Raw genomic sequence first — 13,197 nt, 5'->3', positions numbered from 1 at the left:
GGCATGGAAAGTTCAGTCACATGAGGTGTGTAATTAGCTGAATATCCATTATGGCTTTCTAGATTACTAGCACAGGTGTAAAGTCCAGTAGGGTTCAGATTACTTCTCCATATTTGTACCACACCCTTGATGCAGAAAGAAGAGAAGGAGTGGCTCTGGCCTTACCTAGGTCTTTTTATGTTAACATCCATGGCATGAAAGTCCTCCTAATCCGTATGAGTTCTTCTGGGAGACTGGCAAGGGTTTGGACTCCAAAGATGCCCAGTTTTTATAGTCTTGCAGGTAAAACACAAACCACTTGTCTTTGCTGTATAATTTATTTTTTGCTTGGACTTTGAAGATGTTTGAGTCTTTGTGGATGATTAACTTACATTAGTAAAATATCATTAAATACTATTATGAGAATTTGGCGTTAACTATACAGTGCCTAAGACGAATATCTGGGTGACTGAGGAGTGTACCCTGTATGAATGAAGAACGGATAAGGTAGCTGTGAATTAGTAGGCTCTATTCATACCTCCAGGGATCTAATCTTGACAACTCATGTCCTTTTTCCTCTTATATCCTTCCATGAGTAGGAAGAGATGTGGATCTAGTTGTCTGGGCACAAAACTGGGTGTCAGGAACTCCTGGGTTTTAATCCTGGATCTAACAATGACTCCCCCTCCAATATTCAGCTAGTAGCTTCACCCCTCTGCCTTAGTTTTCTCATCTGTAAAATTGAGGGAATACTTATTCCTTTTCACGGGGTGTTATGGTCATTATTTGCTGTTGTAAAGTGCTTTGAAAATGAGAAGTGCCACACAATAATTATAATTTGATATATTGAATGGCATGCAGTAGTGCACATAGCAGTTTGCAGGCAGAAAGAAGACAAAGTCCATGCCCCAAGAAACCTACAGTACAAGGGCTAAATTGCTCCCTTATTCTCTCCCCTGAGTAAGGGGTGAGGCACTGTTGCATCACCCCAGCAGCAGACTCCAGAACAAAGTCACAATTCCTCTCCCACTCCTTCCTTGCTCTGAAGGAGAAGTAATTACCCCTTCTCCATGAGCACCTTTCTTCCCTTGGGGTATTCTGGAGAGCAAGAGGGAGGAAAGGGAGGTGAAGCCAGGGCTCCTCCCACTACCTGCCCCCTTGCTTGCAGTGTGGAGTCTGATCTGAGTAACCCCTACTCTCCCCACATGGCTGGAGTCACAATCTGAGCACAGCCAAACATGAGAAAGGGTGGGAGGCTTACTGCCTGGAGCAGTCAAGTAAGGGCTGTGACAAGCTAGCCCTAAATGAGCCAGAGATAACCAGGAAATGAAAACAAACTAGGGCATAAAGGGAGAAGAGAGCACCCTACGCAAGGGAAAGGGAGGAACACTGCTCCTGGGAGGACACTATTTACAAAAAGGAGTTTTCCACTATGCTAGGTCATTGCATTGTATTGCCTATGAGAGACTTTAAATAAACTTGGAAAGCACAAAACTGATCCTAGTAGGATGTCCTTTCCAGTAATGCTTTGCTACCAGACTGGTCTCCTCTCCATGAGTCTAGCTTTCAGACCCAAGATAAACCTGAAGATGGGTCTCCCAAATAGAAGTGCTGCTATTTAATTTTTAAAGATAAGTATAAGAATCTCTCACTTGTTAGTCAGGCACCTAAATAACTTCCATTTGCTATTTCTTTTTTGCTGTTTAAAACAAAATCAAAGTAGCCCTGACCATCTTCCCTCCTTATTAATATTGCATTGAGCCTCAAAAGATTTGAGAATGTTCTTAATTCAGATAAGTACCTTGCGGTTTGGATACTTAACGGAACCACCTCTTAAACCTCTTGATCTGCCAAATGTGGCTGATTTTGCAAGAAATCTCTGGTGAGATTTCTGGAGAAATGTGAATATGAAAAAAAATAATTTTCAAATATGTAAAGATTTGTTTAAGTAACACTTGCTATCTTTTCCGTAGGGACATGAGCACCTGAAACAATACAGCTAGAAGTCATGAGATGCAATTATGACTTTAAGGTGCCACAGGACTCTTTGTTGCTAATTATGAAAAAGAAAATGCAGACTGAATAGCCAGCAAATTCTGCCCCCAGTTGTGCAAGACAGGATGAAGGCCCTTGATTGTGACACTGGTGTGGTTCTGCTGCACAAGGAGGTGATAGAATATGCCAGGAGCATGCTGGGCTGTGCCTCCCCAGGAATGCAGTGAACCCTGTAGGGCACATGTGCTGGACAAGTTAGGGAACAAGCTGGTCGGGGGAACTGTCACTCCACACAGCCTGCAGTCCTCTCCTCATCTCTCTCACCATGTGGAGGGTCACAAGTTGTTGGCTAAATGGGGTGGCTCCACTCCTGTTCTGCAGCTGGAGGGGGAGGATTAGCCCCTACACTTTCTTTGTGGTTCTCCTCAGTTTGAGACACACTGGCTGATCACAGGATTATCCCCTAAATGATACTTATCTCTTTTGGGATGGTTTTATTTTAAAACAATGTGTTTTACTCACCCCACCTGTAGTAGCTATACCTGTACATCCACCAGCACCAGCAATCCTTGTAACAGAGCTCAACTCTTTTTTCTGCTTCTTTGAAGCTGTGTGTTTCTGCAGTCCTGTGGATGTAAAGACTACAGAGTTTCTGGCGGCAGTGGGAAGACAGAGCTTCAAGCATCCCCTTGACACAAGGGGATTCTGGTCCAGGTCATTCACAAATGGACAGCAGCACCATCTCTTAACCAGCAGAATGGAGAAGTCATCCAGCAATGAGACCCAGAGTCTTACTTCTAAAAAAGAGCTCTTAGACTGTACGGAAGGTGAAGATTGCAAAGAGAATGGACTCCTGGTTAAGAACCCTAAATCCGCCCTGAAGCTGGTGGAGGATGGGAATAAGGTCCACCCCAGCCAGGGAGATAAAGGGGAAGCAGGTCAGATCTCCAATGGCTACTCAGTGGTTCAGAGCCCAGTTCCTGGCAATGGAACAGGAGATGGGGAAGATGTCCAGTGCACGGCCCCAGCAGCCACCACTACCACCACCACCACCACCACCACTTCCACCACTTATGGGGTGGAGGCTCAACCACAGCTGCTGGAGCTGGAGGAAAGAGAGACCTGGAGTAAAAAAATGGACTTTCTTCTCTCTGTCATTGGCTATGCAGTGGATCTGGGCAATGTATGGCGATTTCCCTATATATGCTACCAAAATGGAGGAGGTCAGTACTCAGCTCTATATGCCATTCCTTGGAAGCTAGCTTCTTTGAGTATACATGGGTCAGTTCTATGGCTCAGGTTAAACCTATGAGACCAAAAGTAAGCAGCAAGGGATTATGGGGCAAGAGGAACTGATTTATGAGTAGGGCCCTACCAAATTCATGGTCCATTTTGGTCAATTTCACGGTGAGATGATTTAAAAAACAATAAATTTCATGATTTCAGCTATTAAAAACTGAAACTTCACAGTGTTGTAATTTTAGGAGTCCTGACCCATGAAGGAATTGTGTGTGTGTGTGGGGGGGGGGGGGAGGAGCGGTTATTGTAAGGTTATTGTAGAGGGTGTTGCAGTACCGCTAACTTACTTCTGTGCTGCTGCTGGCAGCAGCGCTGCCTTCAGAGCTGGGCAGCGGGAGAGTGGCAGCTGCTCCCGGGAGCCCTGCTTTGAAGGCAGAGCTGCCACCAGCAGCAGTGCAGAAGTAAGGATGGCCTGGTATGGTATCGCTACCCCCACTTCTGTGCTGCTGCTGGCAGCTGGAGAGTGGCAGCTGCTCCTGGGAGCCCCGCTCTGAAGGCAGAGCTGCCACCAGCAGCAGTGCAGAAGTAAGGATGGCCTGGTATGGTATCGCTACCCCCACTTCTGTGCTGCTGCTGGCAGCTGGAGAGTGGCAGCTGCTCCTGGGAGCCCCGCTCTGAAGGCAGAGCTGCCACCAGCAGCAGTGCAGAACTAAGGATGGCCTGGTATGGTATTGCCACCCTTACTTCTGCACTGAGGCCTGCAGAGCTGGGCCCTCAGTCAGCAGCCGCCATCTCCAGCCACCCAGCTCTGCAGACAGCAGCACAGAAGGGTGGCATGGTATGGTATTGCCACCCTTACCTCTGTGCTGCTGCTGGCAGGGTGCCACCTTCAGAGCTGGGTGCCTGGCTAACAGCTGCCGCTTTCTGGCTGCCCAGATTTGAAGGCAGCGCAGAAGTAAGGGTGGCATTACTGTGACCCCCCTGCAATTCCCTTTTGGGTCTCGCCCCTCAATTTGAGAAACGCTGGTCTACCCTATGAAATCTGTATAGTATAGGATAAAAGCACACAAAAGGCCAGATTTTACAGGGAGAGGCCAGATTTTACAGACCATGATGTGTTTTCATGGCCGTGAACTTGGTAGGGCAGTATTTATGAGATGATTAAAAGAGCAAAATATGTCTAGAATCACATAAGGGTTGGTGGGACCTATGCATCAACTAACAGATGAGGGCTATAAACACAAAGGTGGAAGAGGAATTATCTAGAATGATGCAAGATCCAATATAGCTGGAAAGCATGGGATGAAAATAAGAAAAGGAAAATGTAGATTTAAGATTAGGCAAAATATCCTGAGCCTAAAATCAGTTGGACTGTGGAACAGTCTCCCCAGGGAAGAGATAAGACCAATCCTCAGAAACATTTAAATTCAGACTAACCAATATACCAGAAAATGTCAGTGCTACAGGTGCTCAGTACAATCAAATAATGATTGTAACCAGTGAGTGCGCTGAAGAAGGACCTATATCCCTTTAAAACACCTAGGCATTGTACCAGAGGAAGAAATTCTTTTATCTTTTGCTCCATCCTGCTGCTGCTGCATCCATGGTAGCCTATAAAATCTTTGTGAATTCCCTGTATGTTTGGGTACAAAAGCCTGGGAATAGGAGTACGGTTGACAGTCCTGCTAGGAGACAATCCTACAATTGTTCACAACTTCATTCCACTGGAAACTTAGAGCCAGCTTATGACCTTTCTCACAGTGGTGAGCATTACCTGTGGCACCTGAGAATTGGACTTTTAGCCATTAGTGATGCTCCAGCCTGACATACAGTAACTGAACTGCTTTGGTGCTTATGGCATTGTCTTTCGAGACAGACAGTTGCCACAAACAGTGGTGAGCAGATAGTCACATGAGTAATCCTGTTGAAGATGATGGGACGAGTCATGTGAGTAACTGCTCACCAATGTGAGTAAAGGGGTCACAGGGTTCCCTTCAGGAACAAAACTGCAAGTCCCATTTCGTGTGACATTACAGAAAGTTTGTCTGGACTGGCCTCTCGAGATCATGGGGTCACGTAAGTTTTACTGTTGTAGTGCAGTGTGATGTGTATTGGCTGTGGGGCATGAAGAATTGTTCTTTATGGAGTGCTGATACTATTACACCAGAAGTATTACAAGTTACAGTCATGTCCTTTCTTCCTTGCAGGAGCGTTTCTCATCCCGTACACGATCATGGCCATCTTTGGAGGCATCCCCCTCTTTTACATGGAGCTAGCACTGGGACAGTACCACAGGAATGGGTGTATCTCAATCTGGAGGAAAATTTGTCCTATTTTCAAAGGTAGTAAGGAGAACAGGAAGCTCTCCATGATCCCTTAGGGTAACTGGCAGAGATTTTCTTTAAGAGTGGAACAATTACTGAAAATAAGAGATAACACGAGGGGTTAATGTCAAGTGGTTTCGGGCCCACATTTAGGTTATGTAAGAAAAGCTTTCATGAACCCTAGAATTAATTACTTTTCAAAGTCATGTGCTTTTTAAAAAAGCAATGTCAAGTTGTTTTATATACATAAACATTGCCCTAATTGTTTTCCAATCCCAAGGACCAGCCTCCTACTAGTATCTGAAGACCGGGGAGTGAAACTGATTAGAAACAACCCACACTACTTCCACTGTCCCAAGCAAGAAAAAAAATGCAAAACCATACAGAGAACATTATAAGAGTGAAAGTAAATTGAACTTTCAAAATTATTCCATTTTTAATATCTGAAATGGTATTAGAAACACAGGTTGGGAAAAATATTGCAAATCCATTATTTTTGTCCCAGAGATCCTTCAGCTCTATTCCATTTCTCTCAGCTATCTCTATTGGCAGTGATAATAGAGGATCTTTTACAGTTGCCTTTTACATACTTGTTATCCTTGCTCCCAGTACCACAGTTAGATTTTGTTATGTTTTGGTTGGTTGGATTGTTGTTAGGGGTGTGGAGGATGAGGTATGCATCACAGTCAAAATTCCAGAGACTGGGGCCTGAATCAGGCTAGCATTTACACATGTTCTGTTCAGAACAAGGATGCTTTTCTGAAGTGGGGCTTGGGCAAATCATCCCCACTTTCTGAAGACCCCAAAAGTTCCAGAGCATTCTAAAAAAATATAAAGGGAGGCAATGGTGTATAGGTACCTATTTGGATGCCTCTGACAGCTACTGATTTTAGTTCACATGGATTACCCACTCCTGCTTTTACTGGACCCAGCCGTCACATTTCCACTCACATTACTGTTTTCTGCCTTACCAGGAATTGGCTTTACTATCTGCATAATAGCTTTCTACATAGCCTCTTACTACAATACCATCATGGCTTGGGCCCTCTACTACCTCATTTCATCCTTCACGGCAGAGCTGCCATGGACCAGCTGCAAAAATGCTTGGAACACCGGCAACTGCACCAACTACTTCACCAATGCCAGCATTACCTGGACCCCACACTCCATCTCCCCTGCAGAAGAATTTTATACGTAAGTGCATGTAAGTGGAGACAGCAATATCAGAAAGAAGGGTAGAAAATGCAGCAGGCTTTCCTTTAAGGGTGACCGGGGTATTTTTCAATCATATGCATGGGTTTTTAAAAACTGTCTAGGGATTAAAATGCATGCAGTTGTGGGTATGTGTAGGATGGGGGTGTCTTTTATCTTTCATGATTTAGAGCCTAAGCACTCTCTGTATTTGTTACACAAACATCAACAATGTGTTTTTTCTCTCCTGTTTTAGCCGCCACGTTCTACAGGTGCAAAGATCCAAAGGGTTGGATGATCTGGGAGGCATTAGCTGGGAACTGACCCTCTGCTTATTGTTGATTTTCACTATTGTGTACTTCAGCATCTGGAAAGGGGTCAAAACATCTGGCAAGGTGAATGCAAAAGCAAGAGGAAGTTGCTTGGTATAGCATAATTTCTGCAACATGTCTGGAGCAGCCTATTAACATGAGAGAAAGTAAGCTTAGAATTGTCTTCAGGACAGGGACTGCAAATTCACGTACATGTGAATAGTGGGTGCTACTGTAATCTATATAATACATGCTAACAGCATGTTGGGTTGCTGTTCTGCATTTAAAGATCATCCTACCTAGGGGATCTGAACGGGTGTGGAGGATGATCTCTGATTACTGCTCTGTTGAGCCTCAGTTCCATTGTTTCTTTTTCTACAGATGGGCCTTGCTGTCTGCTGTCAGAGCAAGCCATGTTATTAAAACAGGGCTGCTTAATACACATTCATTTACAAATAATAAGTACCATAATAAATCTTTCCACTGACAGAGAACCTCCTATGTGAGAACCTCAGATCACCTTACAAAGATTGGTGGTGTTATTCCCATTTTACAGAAGGGGAAACTGCAGTGCAGAAAGGTTAAGACCAATGTTTTCAGAAGGATCAGCTAATTCTGCATGCCCTGATTTCTGAATGCCCAATCGGAGACAGTTAGGGCCTGACTTTCAGGGGTACTGAGCTTGGCATTTCCGAATCTCCTCAGTTGGAGTTGTGAGTACTCAGCACCTCCGAAAATCTGGGCCTAAGGGTCCCAGGTTAGGCACCCAACATTTGTGGACACTTCTCAAAATGCCAGTTGCAGTGACTTATTCATGGTTGGACAATTATTGAGTAGCAGAGCTGGAAATGGATTGTAGGAGTCTACTCCCATTCCCTGCTCTAACCACTAAACCAGGTTAATTCCTTTTCAGATGAAAAAAGGCCATGGTCGTGCACACAGATAGTATAAAATTAGGCAACTCGTCTGTCTTCTGACTACAGCTACAGCAAACTTGGAATCAGAAGCTGGAGCTGACTGCCTCTGAGAATGCATAACTATCAGTGAGGCAGTCAGACCGATGGTGTTGAATAAACTAGCTAACACACCCCATAAATAGCAAGCTGGTGGTATTAATGAAGGCAATGTGACCTAGTTGTTTAGAGGAGGGGAGTAGGAGTCTGGACTCCTGGGTTCTAATTCTTAGCTCTGCTTCTGATTCACTGCAGGATGCTGGGCAAGTTATCTAAGTACTCTGTGCTATAGTTTCTCCATCATTTAAAGTATAGTAATATGTAATTGTCTTTGTAAAGCACTTTGACAACTTTGAATGAAAGGCATTATAAGTCTAAATATTACTGTTCATTCGACACTGTGACCATTATCACCACTTAGCAGTTTCCCTCAATCAGTACCCATGGCAAACACTGTCTTAATGTTTTCTCTAACAGGTGGTGTGGGTGACTGCCACATTCCCTTATATCATACTCTTTATCCTGTTAATACGAGGGGCCACATTGCCTGGAGCCTGGAGGGGGGTTGTCTTCTATCTGCAACCTGACTGGCAGAAACTGCTGGCCACTGAGGTAAGGAATTTGTTGTAAAGGGGCAATTGATTTCAGCCTCTAAACATGTACTCTTAAATCTCTCCTTTTCAGAACAAGGCTACTGTCACCTATAGTAAATAGGTGCCTATGGATTCTGAAGCTTAACCTTGAACTCCAATTCTTTTAAATCTTTGTATAAAGTTTTTTTCCAGTTGTAACAATTAGACAAGGTAGAGATAACCAAGCTGTTACTACTTCTGGTTCTACTCTGCTAGCTAACCTTAATCTCAACTAGTGGAATACCCTGTAGCTCTGTTGACTGCTGGATAATCAGCAGATGTTGGAATGGGCTAAATCACCTTTAATGGAGTCCACTATCAGGTGGGTCTGGACTCAGTGCCTGCATTTCAGAATTGTGTATATTGCCACCACCGAAAAAACTCCAGCCATTGGTCCTGTGTCAAGTTCTGGCAGATGAGCCTGAAGAGACCCTCCTTTCCAGCCAAGTGGTGCTTGACTCAGGTGGAAATCTCCCACATACTCCATGCAGACATGGACAGCAGGAAGACTGTCAGACTCAACACACTAAGCCTGACAAAGTGATGACAGCTGGGTAGGTATGAATGTGTGGGGAGAGGGAATACACCACATAGGCCAACAAATACTATCAACTTTACGAGAGAGAGTAGGTATGGGACGAGACCATAATAAAACAAAACAACACATCAATCCAGTGTCTGGTTTAGATTTGAAAACGGGTGGAAGAGGCACTCAGTCCATCAGACTGTTGACTGCGTTTGTTTCACTACACGTGAAAGTCGCTAATGGGGAGGGAGATGGAAAAAACCCAAAGCAATAAATACAACAAATACAAAGATTACAAACTCTAATGTTTGTGAGTCTGCAGCTTCCAAGCTGATATGAAGAGTTTTCAATGAAAAGGAAATGAAGAGACACCATTTTCTGATAAAGCAGCATCTCCAATAAGGAACCACGTCTTCCTAAAAGCAATAAAGGATATTGGTATTATATTGAATATATCTGAAGTGAGGACAGCAGATTGCAATCTGTGTACTGGCTGGCAGCAGAGCTCTATCCAGGGGAGGTGCAGGCTAGCCGCACAGAAGGAGCATGTTAGAAACGAGCTGCAGTGAACTCCATGTTGCAATCAAGAGGGAATAAAGGAACCAGGATTTTTCCTTTCAGGGATGGAACAGAGATCAACAGTTTAGAGACGCCGCTCAGTAAGACTCCGACCAGCGTAGCACAGTGTTTTTGTAACCAGGTCATCGCATTTTATCTGACATGGCTACAACATGGTTGAGTTGTGTTCACACAGCTGGAGTTGTATCTACACCACCAAATGTATTTGGATCAATCCAGGGAGCAATCACACAGTGCTTTAGCCCAGAAGACATGCGCCCAGAGACACACATGGGGCGATGCACTCCAGATGTCCTTCTGCACAGAGACCCTGGAGGAAGAAAGACAGGCCAACCCATTACAAAGACACAGTTACAATGCAAAAACAATGTGCTACAGGAAGACTGCCATCTCTCAGCCTAGGATACTGCCAAAGGTGAAATACTGATAGCTGCCACCGTTTCTGAATATTTACTGTCTTGTGTATAGAAATGTAGTAGCATTTCACTTATGGTGATCTCCTCGAAGGATAAATCCTAATTATGCCACAAGTGAAAATAAGTCTGATGGCCTCACTGTGCTGGTTATTTGCCTCTGTCATAAAACTACAAAGGTATTTGTCACACTTCAGCACAAAATCTTTGATCCATGTAACAAGCTCTTAATAAAATGTTTGTTAAAATAGGACTAGACTATATACAGGCTGTTGAACCTAATTTGCAGCACCAGTGGACTGTAGAGTGGTATTTGCTCTATGTTTAACATCATCCTTTCTTCATTCTTTGCCTCTTACGTTTTTCAGGTCTGGGTGGATGCTGCAGCTCAGATTTTCTTCTCTCTTGGTCCAGGTTTTGGGGTCCTACTAGCTTTTGCCAGCTACAACAAATTCCATAACAACTGCTACCAGTGAGTTCCACATCAGTGTAAGAAATAGTCAATAAAAGGACGGTATTAGAATGTAAACAGTCTGGGTATTTTTTTTTAAAAAGAGAAATGTAATGCTGGTGAAAGTTGCCAGGTTGTCAGTCCTGTAGGATGAATTCTATCTGCAGAACAGTACATTCCCTCTAGCATCAGAGCAATCTTCCCTCACATCACACCCTGTCAATGTGCCCCACTTCAAGGCAAGTTGGGAGTTTGCTTTCCATGTCTAGTCAATTATTATTAATAATTATTTGTGTCGTGGTAGCACCCAGAAGCCCCAGTCACAGACCAGGGCCCTCTTGTGGTAGGCTCTGTACAAATATGGAGCAAAAAGACGGTCCCTCCCCAGTTTACAACCCATGTAATTCTTGATCTCTGCTGAAACTGCCCATAAGAGGGGCAATTAATTGTAGAGGCGAGGCTGTGATGCAGGCACCTGTCCAACAGGTGGATTGAATCCACCACATAACAGCCATCAGATTGTAACAATATTTAGTTACTGCAACCAGATCAGCTATAACTTGGTAAAGGACTCTGTGTGGTTGTTCCCTTATTTTCTTAAGGATGTTTATTATGTCCTGTGAAATGAAACCTGCAAATCATCATTCTCTCTAAAGCTATTACTATATCATTCTGAATCCAGTATTAATCAGATTGGTGTGGTGTGTCTAGTATGCAGCCAAACAGATGTTGAAGACATATAAGATACAACAATTCAAAAGTCTATCCAAAAGAGAACCAATATAACAGACAAATCTGTCGTGCCCCAATTTGCTGGGCATAAAGGAGAGACACACCTTGTCTCATTCTAAGACAAGACAGGACATCAACAGGGCTGAGGTACAACCTTTAGATGTCCTTTAGAGATTCAGGCTGCATCATACTGGTAACTGCTAAATGGGTACTATCAATGGATCTGGGAGTATGGTCCGTGATAATCTCAAAATGTTTTAAAAACTACCAGTACATATCAGTCCAGTGATCATTTCACCAGTGAAATGCAGCTGTCTCTGGGGTAAAATGGCAGACAGGTGGACAACCAGCAGGGCAGGAGAAAATGTAGCTAAGGACACCAAGACAAAGTCTTACTACTCTTCTGAAAAATGCTATGGGATTTTTAGCATCCATGCAAACACAGAACCTTAATTTTCCTGAGATCTTTCCCAACAGACCCTCACATATTAAAATATATAGATCAGTATTTATACACCCTGAAAAGTTGAAGGGCTGTATTGAAATGTGCTCCCAGGTGGTCTCGATAGTTCCAACGCAATACTGTGCCTTCTGGCAATACATCATTCTTTCTGGCAGATGTTCGCTCTCTGAGATGCATTGGGTTTTCTCTTCCAGGGATGCCTTGGTTACCAGTACTGTGAACTGCATGACTAGTTTTGTGTCTGGATTTGTCATTTTCACTGTGCTTGGATATATGGCTGAAATGAGGAATGAAGAGGTGTCGGAGGTTGCAAAAGATACTGGTAGGGGAACTTATTCTATTGCTGTTTTAAATTTCCTCTGAAGTTTTGATAGAACTTGTTTGATTACATTCCAGATGGGGAGATATTCTTACCACCGAAACATGACCATGCAATCTATTTAAAATTCAGGATCAGGGGAAAGACCTTGGCTTGGACAAACATGCCAAACTATGCATAATGTTTTGTATATACTATGATTAATCATACTACTTTATGCCAAAGGCCCTAACATAAACCAATGAGCAGCATATGGTGTGCAACACAGCTCCAAAATTGTTCTATGAAGAGAAAAGAATGTAGAAATCATGTTACGTCACCTAGTGAACCTTACTGTGGTTACACATAGTAACACTCCCCTGTGGACAAAGGCATTTCCAGGTGTAACTGAACTGGTCCCTCTTTTTCAGAGCAGTAGGGTTGACTTGTAATAATCGCCTGTTCTCCCTCTTGGTACAGGGCCCAGCCTTCTCTTCATTACCTATGCAGAAGGCCATTGCAAACATGCCTGCTTCGACTTTTTTTGCCATCATCTTTTTCTTGATGTTACTCACTCTGGGATTAGACAGCACGGTGAGTGGCTATCATTAGTGAGAGGGGTCATGAATGGAAGGATGGGGTTAAGCATTTGGAATTATTCCAGCATCTTCCAAAACAAATCTGCAGAACTGCAACATGAACTCTTCTTTTAATAGAGCAACTATACTAATACTTAGAGGACTTGGATGAAAGGTGCTAAATAAGTGCAAAATGCATTGCAAACATTCATTAATCTTCATAATCCCTCGGTCAGAGAATAGTATTTATTATCCCTGTTTCAAAATTGGGGAAACCGAGGCACAACAAAGTCTTTGGCTTGTCCAAAGTCACACAGTGAGTCAATGGCAAAGCTGGGAACAGAACCCAGAATATTCAACTTCTAGAACCCTGCTTTTAACCAGCAGGTGATGCTCTCTCTCTTCTTGTATATTGGAAGCATTTAATTACCTGTCAACATGCAAATCAGTGACATGTTTCTGGGATTTTTCACAGGTAACAGGATTTAGAAGGTGGGAATAGATGGTGGATTTCTCAAAGTGGGACAACACTA

At 43.5% G+C, this 13,197-nt stretch overlaps 1 protein-coding gene across 1 annotated transcript in view; it reads left to right on the top strand.

Annotated features, from left to right (window-relative positions):
- The window catches only part of SLC6A4 (solute carrier family 6 member 4), a 37,938-nt gene that overhangs the window by 9,572 nt on the left and 15,169 nt on the right, over positions 1–13,197 (top strand). The window contains 9 exon segments of the mRNA XM_030536306.1: positions 2,583–3,197; positions 5,421–5,555; positions 6,512–6,731; positions 6,985–7,123; positions 8,470–8,604; positions 10,511–10,614; positions 11,983–12,110; positions 12,567–12,598; positions 12,600–12,680. Of these exon segments, the coding sequence (XP_030392166.1) occupies positions 2,732–3,197; positions 5,421–5,555; positions 6,512–6,731; positions 6,985–7,123; positions 8,470–8,604; positions 10,511–10,614; positions 11,983–12,110; positions 12,567–12,598; positions 12,600–12,680 (1,440 nt within the window). The 5' untranslated portion in view covers positions 2,583–2,731.

This window comes from Gopherus evgoodei, chromosome 17 (genome assembly GCF_007399415.2).
Source record: "Gopherus evgoodei ecotype Sinaloan lineage chromosome 17, rGopEvg1_v1.p, whole genome shotgun sequence".
NCBI lineage: Eukaryota > Metazoa > Chordata > Testudines > Testudinidae > Gopherus > Gopherus evgoodei.
Note: the sequence above shows the minus strand (reverse complement) of the source record. Positions and strands in the feature narration are given on the sequence as shown.